The sequence below is a fragment of the Chaetodon trifascialis genome, chromosome 14, assembly GCF_039877785.1.
Source record: "Chaetodon trifascialis isolate fChaTrf1 chromosome 14, fChaTrf1.hap1, whole genome shotgun sequence".
Classification (NCBI taxonomy): Eukaryota; Metazoa; Chordata; class Actinopteri; order Chaetodontiformes; family Chaetodontidae; genus Chaetodon; species Chaetodon trifascialis.
This window is the reverse complement of record NC_092069.1, coordinates 6,854,332-6,866,973: the sequence shown is the minus strand read 5'-3', so window position 1 is coordinate 6,866,973 and position 12,642 is coordinate 6,854,332. Positions and strand designations below refer to the sequence as shown.

General features: G+C 42.0%; 1 protein-coding gene across 1 annotated transcript; it reads right to left on the bottom strand.

Moving 5' to 3' along the window:
* Positions 1 to 1,502: 1,502 nt before the first annotated feature.
* Positions 1,503 to 2,977, bottom strand: LOC139342429 (uncharacterized). Its single transcript, XM_070979520.1, has 3 exons — positions 2,867 to 2,977; positions 2,342 to 2,610; positions 1,503 to 2,262 (listed from the first exon to the last, which is right to left on the bottom strand). The coding sequence occupies exons 1-3, from the start codon at positions 2,975 to 2,977 to the stop codon at positions 1,503 to 1,505; spliced, it is 1,140 nt and encodes a 379-aa protein (XP_070835621.1).
* Positions 2,978 to 12,642: the final 9,665 nt, after the last annotated feature.

Here is a 12,642-nt window from a genome sequence, read left to right as displayed (position 1 = left end):
GCCAATTTATTTACCCTTGTGTTGCCATAAGTTTCTTGTGTGTTCTGTCATATCACCTCCCATCTTCTGTGTTATTATTCATGGTACATTACCCATTATCCACAATTCTGCTTAATAAATGATATTTTGATTTAAGTCCTGGTTAGACGGTGTCCTTTTGAGCTGAATATATACGATCCCTGTATCCAGAGTTTACGCTTCAGATTATCAGACTGGTTTACTGTTAGTTCATTCGTTAGTATTTTATCAGCGTTATAGCAGTTAATTTCTGCAGTCCTTCTTAGCTGAGGAAGGTGTTGCCCCGACATTTTATCAACGAATGCAACATCAAATTGAGGTAGTACACACTACAAGTGTAATAAAAATAGCATTATAAAAAAAGAAAAGCATTATATAAAAATAAGTGTTACCCTATCCAATTAAGGCAAGGAGAGGAGAGGCCACAGCAGCCACGTGGCCCTGGTTTACCCCGATGCACGAGGCGATTGGGGGCAGGCCATCTATTGTGCCACCTGTCCTGATAGATTCATACATCGGAGAAAATCAGCCACCAGCGGACGGTGTGGCCTCTCCTCTGTCTGATGATAGTGGGCCGACAACAGCAGCAGCAGCAGCAGCAGCGGAGAATGAGGAGGAGTAACAGGAGGGAGAAGAGGAAATATCAAGGACGCCAGGGACGGAGGAGAGTGAGCCCTCCACATCGGTCTGTCCCCGTCCTAAAAGAAGGAAGAGCAGGCTGGTCCAGCTGCTGGAGGAGGAGGCTGTCAAAGAAGAGGAGCACTTCAGGGCAAACCAAGAGCAGACTGAAAGGTTTTTAAAACTGTTTGAGGAACTGGTTAAAAAGAATGAATGTGAAGTTGAATTTATTTAATATTTTTTCCTTTTCTTTTGCCAATACCCTCAAGGCAGAAAATACCTCAGTTTGGAATTTGTCATTGTTTGTCGATCGATCTTTGGTTCGGTCAGTAAATAAATGAACTTCTGTGCTAATTGAATTACGTGTTATTATTTCAGTTTGCTGTGCCCAAACACATTTCATCCTGGGAACAGGTGGACACATTTTTGTTATAATAGAAACCAGACATTCCAAAAACGTTAAAAAAAAAAATGAAAACGAATATCAGCATACTTGAGGTCAAGACATGACACAATAACAAACAACCAGAGAAATAAGGGTAACATAGTTAAATCAAGTAAGTCAACTTTATTAATGAGTTCGCAGGAGCATGAAGCCAAACGCCATGAATGAGATCGATGATAGATAGATAGATAGATAGATAGATAGATAGATAGATAGATAGATAGATAGATAGATAGATAGATAGATAGATCCGTGTGCTCACTATTAGCAGTATTTTAAGATACAAGTCCATAAATGAGATCTCTAAACACAGTAATAAAAAAAAAATCGGATGGGCCCATAGCCACATAACCAATGCCTGGCCAAAAAAAAAAAAACACATCAGGTGCATGTAGAAACAAAAAATAGCCAGGCAAACTGTTCAGTAATCATGCTCCTGCAAGGCTGAAATACGCACAGGAGGGGCCGAGAGCTGTGCAGCCAGTCTGTCCCTCCAAGCAGAAGCACTCTGCTCCCACCTTACTGGACGCGATGGAGGCACTGAGGGGTTATCGGGGTCCAGTGTAGGCTCAATGATGTCCCCAGCCGTCAAGCAAATGTTGTGCAAGACAGCACAGGCGGTGATGACAGTGGGGGCGAAAGTGTGGTCCACCTCAATGGCTCTGAATAGCAGGGACCTCCAACGGGTCTTAAGCATACCGAAGGCATGGTGGTTGTTAAACCTGCTCTGTACCCTCCCCTGCAGTGGCTCTCGATACGGGGTGATGATGGCTACTGGATGGCTAATGCAGGGGTAGCCACCATCACCCACAATGAAGTATCCTTGGGGAGGGTACAGAGCACTCTTGAACATACTGTACCACTGTTCTTTAATACTCTTGTCGTGCACCGACCCTGGATACCCGACAAAAGTATTAAGGAATTTGGCCCTCCCGTCACACACCGCCTGAAGCTGAATCGATGGGAAAAGCTTCCTGTTGTAATAGTCTTGGCCGTCGGGTCCTGGCGGGGTTTTTATTCTGACATGGCACCCATCTATGGCACCCACGCAGGATGCAAAAACCGGACTATGGGCCAGGACTTGGAAACTGTGCCCAATGTCTTCCAGCTCCTGAGCGGTGGGGAAACGGATGACATCCTGGCGCAGTGCAGCAATCTCCTTTACACCTTTGTGAACCAACCTGCATATGAAATGTGGGCAAACATTTACTATCATACTGTGGGAGGATTTATTTGCCTATATCATTCGTGACTACGTACCTGTAAACAGTGGTCAGTGGAACTTCAAAGGCCCGGGACACCACGCTGTAAGAAAGTCCGTGTGCGAGCCAGTACACAGTTATTAAGACTGTGATTGCCTGTTCCCAGTCACGGCTCCCCTCTGGTGGCAGTAACCTCATCACCGCATCCATCGAGGCCCGGGTGAGGTGGTAATCCATCAGGAGCTCGCTTTCTCCATCGAAATACATTCTTAGGACGGGCACAGTGAGATTTCTTTGGCGATATCTCTGGAGGGGAGGATTTCTGACCTACAGACATGGAATTGCAGCTTAGTTGTGTATTTCTATTTGATAGTCAAGATGCTGACTAGAATGATCAACACTGATTTATCATCATCAGCAATCATTTGATATTTAGAAATGCAGCTCCAATGCTTCAGCGGTACAAGTAGGCCTAACCATTATGAGGCTAATTTACAAATCTGCTTCATTTTAATACTCCAATGTTTGGTGAAGAATACTGCACATTATAATGACATTTGTCAAGTAGCCAAGTGAGTATTACCTGCTGCAAAAGCAGTATGCGACGCAGTCGTGCTCTCCTGCGCCTGGAGCGCTGGACCTCCTCCTGGAGCCCATGCCAGATCCTGGCAGCGCACAGAATCGCTGGATTCATTGTTGTTTAATGTCCTCTCACTGAAAATGATCTTCGAATGGACAAGCAGGCTGTACAGATCTTTTGCCTTTATAGCCATATTGCTCGTCAGCTGATTTAAAATCAGCTGAGCTGTAATCAGCACAATGATCAGCTGTTGCTACTGATCCACCAGCTGATGCAAATTGACGGAAGTTATGCTGAACACAATTAAATCATTTTAATTACACAGTTTATTCTCACAGTTACATGATGAAACGCAATATCATGCTCCGTCAGTCTGTGCTTGATGTATCTGGCACTTTAGGATATAAAGGTGACTTTAATTACAAATAGTTGTGGCATCACACGGAGCAGCTTTTTTTCTTTCTTTTCTTTTCTTTTTATTTTATTTTTACTTTTTGAGCGATCGTCAAACAACACAAACCCATACATATATTAGATGATTTAAAAGAAAAATTAAATGATTCACATATTTAAAACAAATTACAAAATTAAAGACTACTGTGTGTTTTTAGAAATTGCTCTTAAATAAAGGCTTCTGTGTGCATTCAGCTGCAGTCCCTTTGACAGCTAATACAGCTGTGCAAACGTCATCAGTAATTGACGTCGCTTCGGACGGACGCTGTGGAGCGAGGATTTTTCATTTCGGAGTTTCGTTTCCTCCGTCCTCACATCCCTTCCTCGCATCCCTCTTTCATGTCCTCACTGGCCGGAGCTAAGACGCGAGGAGAGGAAGCGAGTGGAGGAGACGAGGAGACCAATTTATGTAATGAAAAGCACCCTGTGTCTTCCCTTCCTCCTGTGCCAGATCTTCTTTGCCTTCGTGTGAGTGTTCCAGTTCTTTATATCCAAATTCCTAGTGTGTGTTTCGACCCTCTCATTGTTTGTTGACCATTCTTCTGCCTGCTGTTTCGGATACCTCTGCCTTATTGGATTGCCTGCCCGTGTACCGACCTTTGCCTGGATTAAACCTTTTGAACTGTATCAGTCTGTCGTCTGCTTTGTGAGTCCATACTTCTGCGAGTCTGATACAGAAAAGACAGGTTGGAGATTGGTCTGTAGTTAGAAATGACAGACCAATCTAAATTGTCTTTTTTAAGCAATGGTGTAATAAGAGCAGTTTTAAGGTGCCTGGGAACTATGAGTGAGAGAGACAGTTAAAAACAAATAAAACGAAACAAAAAACAAATCAAAGATTTTAACTCACAAATCAGTTGATCAGTTCCAAGTCCACTTCTTTAAAGCAGTGCATGGTGCATTTGGATTTTGGTGTAATACTGTGCAGTACATTGTCCATCCTTTTCTGAGTAATGGTCATTCTGATGGCCGTGATCTTATCTCTAAAACAGGCAGAAAATTCATTGCATTTTTCAGTGCTCAGGTGATCTGACTAGTAGTTATGGGCAGGAGACTATTGACAGTTGAAAAAATTATTCTTGGATTGTTACAATTTTTATTTCATAAGTTCAGAGAAATAAGATCATCCATCGTTTCTGAATGCTGGATGATCTGTACTTACAGGTGCACTATGGTCAATAGCTGATTGTAGTTTTGTATTTAGTTTATCCACCAGAGCTTCACTCAATGATGGACAAGTTGGCAAAGACTCAGACCTATTATTTATCCATCCATCCATTATCTATACCGCCTATCCCTTTCGGGGTTGCGGGGGGCTGGAGCCTATCCCAGCTACAATGGGCGAGAGGCGGGGTACACCCTGAGCCGGTCGCCAGCCGATTGCAGGGCCACATACAGAGACAAACAACCATTCACACTCACACTCACACCTACGGACAATTTTTAGAGTCATCAATTAACCTAATGAGCATGTTTTTGGTCTGTGGGAGGAAGCCGGAGTACCCGGAGAGAACCCACGCATGCACGGGAAGAACATGCAAACTTCACACAGAAAGGCCCCGCCTGACCCGGGGATCGAACCGGCAACCTTCTTGCTGTGAGGCACGCGCACTACCTGCTGCGCCACCGTGCAGCCACCTATTATTTATATACAAGATAAATTTTTCTGCCTATTCAGATACAAAATATGGGTGTTTCACAGTGTGTCTAGAATTACAATTCAGCATATGAAGAGAGACAGTTAAGTAGTGATCAGACAGAACTGCATCCATGACTGATGATATGTCAACAGAAATTCCCTCTTGCCTCTTGTAATGACAAGATCCAAGGTGTGACCATAGCTATGGTTCATTGACATGTTGTATGAAGCTCAGATCTTCCAATAGATGTAAACAGTCGGTACCCCTCTTGTCTCTCATCAATTAAAGTCACAGATAATGATTATGTTGTTATAATTACAGCTGATAATAGATAACAGTTCGGAGAAATAGTGCCAGAAATTTGGGCAATGGTTTGGTGGTCTCTAAACAATAACTGCAACAAAGCGTACTTGACATTTCAGTGTGACAGCATGATACTGAAATGAGCTAAAAACTTCAAAAGAAAGATCCCTTGGGTTCAGAGCATCAGTACAGATGGTGGCTGTCCCACTAGTCCCTCTCCTTGGAGTAGGTTTCAATAAGAGCAGCAGGTGTGTCTGTGTTTAGCCAGGTTTCAGTAAAATAGGCAGTCAAACTGACGTTCAGAAATAAGATCATTCATTAAGAACATCTTATTTTTGAGGGACCCAATATTTTAAAAATGCCGTTCACGGATCAACAGTCATTGGATTTTGAAAACGGGCTATGAGGTCTTTTAGTTACAGAGACTGGAGTCATAGCTATATTGCAGGACAAGTTCACAGGTCCAAAACTAATGGTTGACCTATCAGGGAAAAGAAGTGTCAGCTGTCGGGGGATTATAGTTGTTTGAGCGTCCTGGCTCCAAATGAGCAGTGGAGAGACAAGAGGAACCAATTGACTGCCACTCGGACCCCAGGGAAGTCAATAGTGGTGGGAATGGTCTGAAGGAGTCGCCATTGAGAAGATGCTTTGACTGTCTGAGAAAGGAGTGCACAGATAGGCAACATAGTAGGAGATGTTTGAGGAAAGTAGCTTTGCCACCAGTCAGTTAGGATCTATTCCATCACTTCTAAATAACTGTCCATGTAGGAGATGCTGTGGGCAGTACAGGCTGATGACAGCCAGGTGTGTAAACACCCAACTCTGCACAAGAGCACGAGGCCGGACACATAAATGTGCTTCACCAATCTCATGTGCACAAAGTCCCTTTTCAACAGTTCTGACTGCTCCTTATGGATGTCATTGGCACTGATGTGTACAATGATTTTGGTAATGTCCACTTCATTAGCAAGGATATCAATAGCTTTGTCCTCTATGTCACGGACAGTAGCATCTGGGACACAGCAAGTTATTGCTGACTTTATTTTAACATTGATTTAACATGATGGTTTGCCTATGACCAGAGTTTTTACCTGATGTGGGTGTTCTCTTGTGGACTTGAGGCTGGTCATCCTGGAGGTGGAGGGCTAGTCATGGGGCCCAGAAGCTGCCGGTCGAGGAACTCCTCTGTCTATTCTGGGATCAGAACTCAGGAATGTTACCATGACCGCCCATCTTCATTGGACAAGGCATTGTATTGGCTGTGGGCTCCAGGCCGACCATGGACAGATGGTGCTCCAGGTTCCCCAGCAGGTAGAGCAACAAGCAAACAAAACCACCAGCTGACACCGGACTTGACATCATATGCAGTCAATAAGTTTAAAATCCAGCAGAGATTTCAAAGAGCTGTTGATAAGATTGCTCAGATGTAAAATAAGGAAAGGAGAAGGAAAACAGCTGGCAGTAGTTGCCTGAGACCAACACCTGTCATGGCAGAGTAAGATTTTGATATGGGCTGGTTTTACTAAAGCAGCAGCAACAGTAGTTGCTTAAATATTAATTTACCCAGGGCAGTTGCAAAGAGAGCAATGCTGTCTTTTACAGGGACACTCTGCTCGGTCTCACAATTACACACCTCTTCACCTGGATGCTGCCCAGTGCTGATGTGATCTGTTGACCACAGAGCAGCTTCACTGAAGTGGTTTTGAGTCAAGGAGTAATGAATGTATTTTCCAACTTGGACGCATTGTTTTGAGGGTCTGAGTAGCTAACGGGGAGAACAATTTTGAAATTGGTCTCGTATTTCGTGAGACTGCTTCGGCTGCAATGAAACCCCTCAGCGTGTTTGCGCACCATCAATGTGCATCCATTAAAACGGTATGAACAGTATGGAAATAATTACTACAAACCTAAACCTTTTTGTTAAAGAGTAAAATCCCTTTTGTTTGAGCAGAAACAGCCCTTAAATCACTCTTGCCAAAGCCACCAGACATCATTTACAGAAACAGTATTTTCATCATTGTACAAGACACTTAATTCAAACTCGATAGCAATAAATTGAAAGTCATCCGAAACTGTCTTAATTCATCTTTCCATTCTTTCAACAGTCACCAATTATGGTTTGGTCAGAGTGAGAGGGAGGCCAGACATCAGAGAAGCAGCAGAGGAAAACAGTGTGTAAAGTCTGAATATTTTCAAGTCCAATTTAAAAAATACCAAAGTTAAGAGCCTTGCAAAAGGTTACCTCACCTCTTGGTAGTAAAGGACGGGCAAGAGGTCATTTTTGACTATGCCTACCCAGGTTTATCCTGCAAGCTCTGGGATTCAAACAATGCCCTTGCTGTTATAAACCAGGTTCTGTTTATGAGCTTTTGTGATATAAAGCTGAACATTTTTCATTAAATAAAGTAAGCATGGTGTTGTGCACACTGATGGCTGTTTCTTCTGATTGGAGAGAAAAGTAAACCAGCTTTAAAAATTAGGATACCTTCGTGGTAACATATAGACAAACATCTGGACAAATGAAATGGCATCAAGCATGCGTGAGGTTGATGCAGACACAGAGGTTGAATTACAGAAATAAATAGCATAGTTTGTTATACGTCAGGACTTATTTTCATAGCTCAGGTCATTGGTTCTCTGAAAGTAATGGCTGAGATCTTGGAACTTGCCACCACTTTATTTGGAGGTGCAACCAAAAACCTTTTTGGTATACTGTATGTACCCAGTGAGCGGCTTTCACAGTAATGAGTGGAACTAGTTGTCCTTGATACATTCATGTGAATTGTGATTTGAAGAGTTTGTCTGCAACCTACATGACACTCACTGGGGTCAACCTTGGTTTAGGTGGTAGAGCAGGTCATTCACTGATCAGAAGCTTGGTGGTTTCCTTCAGTTGCATGCTCCAAAACACATAATAGCTAACATAACACAGCACAATCTATGCAAGGAATATGGAGATGTGCAGTGAAATTTACTCCTGTCCACTGCCTTGGTTTGATATTGAGTGAATAATGGACTTTGTGAAATGACTGTGACCAGTATGTGAGATTTTCCAAACTGACTCTGCATCAGTGGAAACTGTGTGTTATCACAAATCAACGCTCAACATAAACTCACTCCATTGGTTTGTAGTTGATTATAAACCAACCTGTCCTTCAACATGAAAGAAAGGCATTCAAATATGAAACATATTCTAATACTGCAGCTATTAATTGTTGTATTGGCTTCCATTCAATCAATGTCAGACCCCAAAAAGTCCCTATCACTGAAAATTAGATACTATTACCATCAAAACTAGAAACCCCGTGTAAGGAGTTTCTGTCAAGATGCTGGTCATGAATTCACATGAATCACAGGTATTGATTCCCACATGAAAAGTGTGACTCAACTTTCTCCATCCTATAAATTAATTCTTCCCTGATGTCACTCTGTGATAGAATCATCTCATTTAACCAGAGTTATTGCTCTCATTAGAGAGGACAGTCACTTCCCCTGTTTATCTGCCCGACTGCTGACCACAGGTTAATGAATAATAATAAATAATAACACACTAATGATTGGAGGGCTTAGTGTGACAGCTACTCGGTCAAGGAGGAACAAAGCACCCAAGGGCGGTAGAGACAGGGGAACTGGAAAGGCATTATCCTCCTTTATCTTCAGGATCATCAAGGGTCCTTGAACCAATTGGATTATTCTGCAGACATTACACACAATTGATTGGTATGCTGTTAAGTGAGTACAGCCTTGTGGATGTGTGTGTATGACAAGAATATTACCTTCAGATATTTGGGTGAGAGAGCACTGTTTTTGAGGATCATCAGAAATGCATTGGAGCAATCTCTCTTTCATGGCTGCACTGATGAGCTGTGAAATGTGTTCAAGGTATCAAGAAAGGTGTGTGTGGTTGGACCTCACAAGGCCCGCTGCCCTCCCCGTCTAACCTTTTTTCAACATTCTGTTATTCTTTTTGATAAAACACACTAAAGCAGACGTATGCCAAAAGGATGAAAAAGTGACAATATGAAGAAAAAGAAATCTTTTCCCCAGCGTCTTTGACATGATGAAAAATGCATGAAACCACATCAGTAACTCCTGATGATAACACAAAATTTCAAATTCCCTGCTCACCGAGGGGACGTCAGTTCATTGAAAGCGTCGTCAATAGAATGAAAAAGGATTAAATGAATTGCAAAAAGGAAGCTGACCTGTGCTGGCGGTCAAAGCTACAACTAATTTGGCTTTTACTAAACAAGGAAGCTTCCCTACTGCAAACACATCCACAGATGTTGCAAATGACAGTGACTATTCAGTTTATCCGCGCAACAGCGTCTGCTGTGGCAAATTTTCTGAAATTTGCTATACTCAGTTTCCATCAGACATGGGCTCACAGGGAGAGGGGATGACTTATTGTTACAAAAAATACATTTTGACAAAAACATTGCAAGCAGGTGAACCAAATGCCTAAATGATTCACAAAAGACGCTGAAGGCCATTTACTACTACAGCCTAAGCAAGAAGATGTCTATAATTAATCCAGTTAAAAGAGGTTATTATTATAATCAAAAACTCAAATCTAAAATTCTATTGACTGTTGTTGGGCAGGCTACTTACAAAGTGCAGTGAGCCACCAGTTATTCTACATTAAATGAAGCTTCACTACACTGAAGCTACTTCCCAGAGAAACGTAGCTACAGCTAGATGACAAGAATAGTTCACTACATTGAAGCTACTTGTTTTTTTTTATACTGAACCAACTTCAAATCTAGATCAGTGTCCTTTCAGTCAAACAGATAGGCAGGCAAAACATGTTCAGTTGTGTATTTAACAATAAGCTGTGCTCTCTGCTCTTACTGCTCCAACGACAAATGTTAACAAAAGGAAGCAAACAATGTGCCACATAATAACAGCAGCATAATAAAGAAGGTATCAAGAGTCTGTGTATCTTCGTCTAAGTTTGTGTGTGCGTGTGTGTGTGTGTGTGTGTGTGTGTGTGTGTGTGTGTGTGTGTGTGTGCGTGCACCTGCGTCTGTTAGGCTTGCGCACATTTGCAGGAAAAACAGCAAGTTAACTCAATATTCAGTAACTCAACTCAAATCCCAGCAGCTAAAGAAGAAAGATCCCGACTCCCTCTGGATCAGTTCCTCTCCATCCTCACCATCCGACAAATTTCCATCAAGTACACTCAAGCTCACGTTTCTGTATTCCCCTGCAGCACAGACATCATAGGCATCATCCCCAGGACGGGTGCACGATGTCACCATCGTACAGAAGTGCTTCTATCTGCCACTCAGAGGCCCACATGTATGGTGACAGTGTCACTTACTGATCCTAAGCAGGTTTATTTCAGACTGCCGCAGAAAGCTGTGTTGCACTTCAGCTTCTGAAATGCTGGGAAAATGTAAGTTGTGTGGACGTTACTGCACCATTTGATCAATAAAAGAGCTGAGCAACTGAAAATCTGTTTGATTCAGAAAACAGGGACTACTGCCACGCTACTGAGAAATGTAGTTAAACTAGTAACACCGCTACATGTAGCACTGCTGCAGCCCAACCCTGGCTAAATCCCTCCAAACAGCAATTGTTTGAAGTTATGAGTACCTCCAGAACAGTTCACCATCAGATGAATTTATCACACATGTAGCACCTCTGAGTTTGCTTGGAAGCAGACAGAGACCTTCTTTTCTTACCAGCCCGAAAGAACTGTAATAACCAGGTAAACGCACCAGGATTTGCTTTAACCAAACCAATCAGAGTAAGTGTGAAGGCACCATTAGACCAATTTACAAGGTTCTTTTTAAAGTGAGTCAGATGGAGTAATATTAAAAAAGATGAACACTAGACAGCGTTTCAGACCAACTCAAAGAACTAGCACTACCTTAGCTAATAAAATCTGATTGTGATAGTTGTCACATCAGACGGCAAAATCAAAAGCTGGAAATCAGAAGTCTGCCTTTGCTTCCATCTGTCTGAAATTAATTTATTTGGAACAGTGTTTCAAATGTTATTACGGATTTTGAGTGGTACGTCTGCCACCATTATCACTGCAATATTGTTAGCAGAGTGTTGCAGTACGTCTTTGACAAGTCAAATACAGTTAGAGAGTACAGTTTCACATTGAAATGAAGCTTATTTTTGTTTCCTCTGTGTCTGATGCTGCAAACTGTGACACACAATTATATAGTTTTTGACTTCTCACAGATTCAAGTGCTGTGGACTCCCAGAGCTGCCAACTGCTGAATTCAGCCACTCAAATGAAAATTGCAGTCAGTAAAATTATATTGACATTCATTTCCCTCCAAGTAAACAAGCAAGTATTTTATGTGACAGAGATGGGGACGCTATGATTGAAAACCACATTCCTAAGCCACACATTTTATTTATTTATTTGCAGTATTGTCAGGAGGGGACTTCAATACATTATATGGCTGGCTGGGTGTTCATACCTACCAGTGACTAACATCTGCAGTAGAATGCCAGGCACCCACATGACAGGAAAAGCCACTGTATTTTTGGCAGTTGGTACAAAATCAGAAATCCTCCCCACTACTGAGCTCAGATTCAGTTCAGGCTTTTTGGAAGAAGAAAAAACTAAAAAAGACACTCTGCTCCCATAGGCAAATGCCTGTGTACCAATGGTTGATAATATTGCAGAAATGTTCAAATTGGGTCTTGTGCCACTTAAAAATATGTGTTTTTAATTCTTAAACTGGCATAATTGAAGAGTTATTGCAACCCAGGTTGATTGTGGACTGAAGGACATAAAAGTCTATTGTTTTGCACTGGAAGACATAAAAACAGACAAGCACAAGAATGTTGTTTATTTTTACACTTGCCCGAAAAAGAGAGGCAGTATAATGAAGCAGCTCTTTATTCCATGCTGCTGTTAAAATGTGCTGTGACATCCTGTTGACTGTGTCTGATGCTATCTGCCTCAGTGCCACTGACATGGTAAAGATGTTTGATCCCACGTCATGTTAAGCACTGTGATGGTGTTTGACACAGGTCAGCAAAGCTGAGTGCTCAGCGATGGAACTTCCAGTGCCAGCCATTGTGCTACAGCATAAGAAAATTATATCCATCTATCCATGTCAAAACTTCCTTATTCTGTCATCTCAGCGGAGGATTATCCTGATCTACTTAGAGAAAATTGGATTTCAGTAGCTGTGCATTTAAGTTGCTGGAACACGCAAAATGCCATTTTTACTATGGCGTTATAATGAATTCTGCACTCTTCAAATGTCCCATGCAGACTCACGGAATTTTTGCTGAGGCGAAGTGAAGTGATTATTAAATCTTGATTATTTTTAAGACATCATTCATTCATTCATTCATTCATTCATTCATTCATTCATTCATTCATTCATTCAGTCAGTCATTATTAAG